General features: G+C 32.0%; 1 protein-coding gene across 1 annotated transcript; it reads left to right on the top strand.

Annotated features, from left to right (window-relative positions):
* The first annotated feature begins 972 nt into the window (after window positions 1–972).
* Window positions 973–3508, top strand: LOC142535352 (oxoglutarate-dependent flavonoid 7-O-demethylase 1-like). Its single transcript, XM_075641765.1, has 4 exons — window positions 973–1315; window positions 2364–2611; window positions 2696–3020; window positions 3111–3508. The coding sequence occupies exons 1-4, from the start codon at window positions 1073–1075 to the stop codon at window positions 3351–3353; spliced, it is 1059 nt and encodes a 352-aa protein (XP_075497880.1). The 5' UTR covers window positions 973–1072; the 3' UTR covers window positions 3354–3508.
* The last annotated feature ends 216 nt before the right edge of the window (window positions 3509–3724 follow it).

Below are 3724 nucleotides of genomic sequence, written 5' to 3'. Positions count from 1 at the left end.
ATTGTTATCATACAAAAATATTACTATTAATTTAAATTTTATTATTTTTATTATGATTTTATTAATTCAAAATATTTATTTTATTTATTAAAAGTAACTATCATTCAATAAAATATGGAAGACTTGCTTTTAAATTTCCAACAACATAATTAAATGTTTGTTCAGTTCCTATCAGACCCGAACTTTTTATGCAGTCCTTGATTCATACAAAAAATGTTTCTGCACTCCTTGGATTCACAATTATTTTTTCGAATTAAATTCAGTTAAAAAACATTGAAAATCTAGAATATATATACATCATGATTCAAATGCGCTAACTTTGTCATATAAATATTATTTTCTCAACAACAAAAAAAAACCTAGATTATTCATCATATTTAAGCTCTGTAACGTAGTGATTTAATTTTTTGGGATTCCTTTATAAAACCAATCTTCTTCATATATTTTTCGCATTAGTTAATATAATTTCCTATTAAAATAGAATGCAAATCCAAAATATTAAGATATGAAAAAAAAGTTTACGCGAACTAGCTACTTAATTCTAGCCATTATTTTGAGAGTAGCTCTCTTTTGAGACTGTCTTGTGAGACGAGTCAAACATGCTTCATATTATTTCATGGATGACCCAAATAGAATATCTATATCAAAAATTGACCTGTGAGACTGTGTCACATGAGCTTTTTGTGTTATTTTGAACACATAATATTACATATATGTGTTTCAATTAGTTTCTCTTCCATTTTCAATCTAATTTAATTTTTGTATGCACGCAGTAATCGTTGAATGATCTAGTAATCCCAGGTACATTGACTAAAAATGGTGGAAATCATGCCTCGAAAACATTATGGCCGTCATAACGTAACAATATAAATAATAACGAGATCAATTATAGATCACTTCACTAGACTGGACATTTAATAAAAAAGTTGACCATCTTCCCTATTTCCAACTTGCAAAGAAAGCCAGCCGCCACCATAACTTTACAAATATCTTCAAATTGTTCTCAAACTGGCACTTCACGGTATTTAATATAAACAAAGACCTTGAGGACAGAGGATTATCCAGGGCAGGCATGGAATCAAAGTTCACGAAACTCGGAGGTTTGCATGAGGTGCCTAATGTGCAAGAACTGGCCAAGCAGATATCGACCACCGTCCCGAAAAGATATGTTCGTTTCGATGGAAATGATTCGATTTTATCCAAAGTTTCCCCGTCGTCTGAAGTTCCAGTTATCGATATGCACCAGTTGGATGGAGATTCCATGGTGGAGCTTGGTAAGTTGCATGATGCATGCCAAGAATGGGGTTTCTTTCAGGTATATCTCTTTTATTTGATATTTAATTCACTCATCAGTTTAATATTTACCTATATATTCATGCATGTGCAATTGTGTAATACGATAACATATAATGTAATGCTATATTAAGATTACAACAACTATTATTATTTTTTTATTTATGTGATTACAATAAAAAAAATACGATATTTTGTTAATGATATGTTGAATACTGAAGCTACAATCAAATAACAAAACTACCTTTTTAAACAAAACAATAACTCGTGTGAGATTGTTGCATTAGTCAACTTTATGAGACAGATCTCTGATTCGACAAAAACCTATGAAAAGTACTACTTTTATGTCGAAAGTATTATTGCTGTTCACTATAAAAATATCATTTTGTGTTAATTATGTTATGAAAAATATTGTGTAATATATATTGATATGATTGAAAAATGTTCGACTCTCGAAATATATTACTTTTATGTTCAAAGTATTTTTTTCAATGCAAAAATATCATTTGTTTTTGTTGGTATCTTGTTTTTGTTAGTATGTTATGGAGAAATATTACGCTGATTTGAGTGAAAAATATTACTTTTATGCCAAAAATTCTTTTTCATTATATGTATGACCGAGTAGATCGTCTCATTAATATAAATAGATGAGACTGGTTCGGATGAGACCTATTCATTACAAAATTTTAAGAAAACAGAAACAATCCCACTATTTGAATAATATAGTTTAAATATTTTGTTTTAATTTTTTTAAAAAAGTTAAAAAAAAAATAAAAACAGAAGCCCATATGTAAATTATATTTTCTGATTTTTTAAAAGCGTTTTCTAATAATGTTTTTCAGATAATTTTTGCATCAAAATAACAATTTTCTTTTTTTTAATAAGATTTGTATTTGTGTATTGTTGTTTGTAACATTAAAAAAAAAAGATCATGTTTTAGGTGCTTGTTAAAGTTGTTTTTCTCCCCTTTTTGGGTGGAATCGGATTAACTTTATCAACTTAAGTTAGGGACGAAGGCGATTAAATTTATGGAAAAAGTAATGGACATGTTTCTTTAAATTTGGAAGCAGTTGATTAATCATGGCGTCAGCTCTGGTGTGGTGGAAAACATGAAATTGGAAGTCCAAAAATTTTTCAGTCTGCCGATCGAAGAGAAGAAAAGGTTTTATCAAGAAGAAGGAGACGTAGAAGGATATGGACAAGCCTTCGTGGTATCAGAGGACCAAAAGCTTGACTGGGCGGACATGTTCTCTATCGTCACCTTACCAACATATTTGAGGAAGAATCACTTAATCCCAAAGCTTCCACACACGTTCAGGTCACCGTTTTCATGCTCTACTCGATTGATCCCTATTGTGAAAAAATTAAACTAACTCTGTGCGTTTTCGAAAAATGTATTCAGGGAAGCCATAGAAGCATATTCAGTTGAATTGAAGATCCTAGCCATGAAGCTTCTTTCCCTGATGGCGAGAGTTTTGAAAATCAAAGAAGAAGACATGAAAATTCTATTTGAACGGGGCACGCAGTCTATGAGGATGAACTTCTATCCTCCATGTCCACAACCGGAGCTCGTCATGGGACTCTGCCCTCACTCGGATGCCATTGCCCTCTCAATTCTTATCCAAATAAATGAAGTTGAAGGCCTACAGGTCAATAAAGGTGGGCTTTGGATCCCTGTTGTTCCACTTCCTGATGCGTTTGTGGTCAACATTGGAGATATGTTGGAGGTATACATCACATAATGTTTTCCAACAGAGATGCATACAAACAAATAAATTTAATTGTTTCTGAAGCAAGGTATATATATTTCTTGACAGATTGTGACGAATGGCACATACCGGAGCGTGGAGCATCGAGCAGTTGTGAACACGGAGCAAGAGAGGCTGTCCGTGGTCACATTTCTAAGCCCAGAAATGGAAGGTGATGTAGGTCCAGCTCCTAGCCTCATCACCGCAGAAACTCCCGCAAAATTCAAGAGAATCAGCGTTTCTGATTATTTAAAGGGACTGTTTGCTAAGGAACTGGTCGGCAAATCACACTTGGACAGTATCAGAACTTAAAGTACTCAACATATATTACGTTTAATTATGAACGAAGTCTTTCAAGATAAATAAATTGACTTTGTAATAATCCAAAGTTGAGGAACCACTCGTCTGCTTTGTCAATCCGGAGTACGCTTTATTGAAGTTGAAGGACCAACTCGTATTTTCTTTTATGTCTAGACTAGATTGAAATTTTGGCATTTTAAAATTTAAATTAGATAAAAAAGAAATCTCAAATTATTTTTCATTTGAAAAAATCACTGCACCAAATCATGCAACTCGTGGCAAAATCTACCGTTTTGGTGATATTTAGAGAAAATTACCTATACATTTTACAAGCTTAATTAATTAATGAATTTCTTAAGTTGAGCTTAATATTTAATAGCTAT

Source organism: Primulina tabacum, unplaced genomic scaffold (genome assembly GCF_025594145.1).
Source record: "Primulina tabacum isolate GXHZ01 unplaced genomic scaffold, ASM2559414v2 Contig967, whole genome shotgun sequence".
Taxonomy (NCBI): Eukaryota; Viridiplantae; Streptophyta; class Magnoliopsida; order Lamiales; family Gesneriaceae; genus Primulina; species Primulina tabacum.
This window is presented reverse-complemented; position numbering and strand designations above follow the sequence as displayed.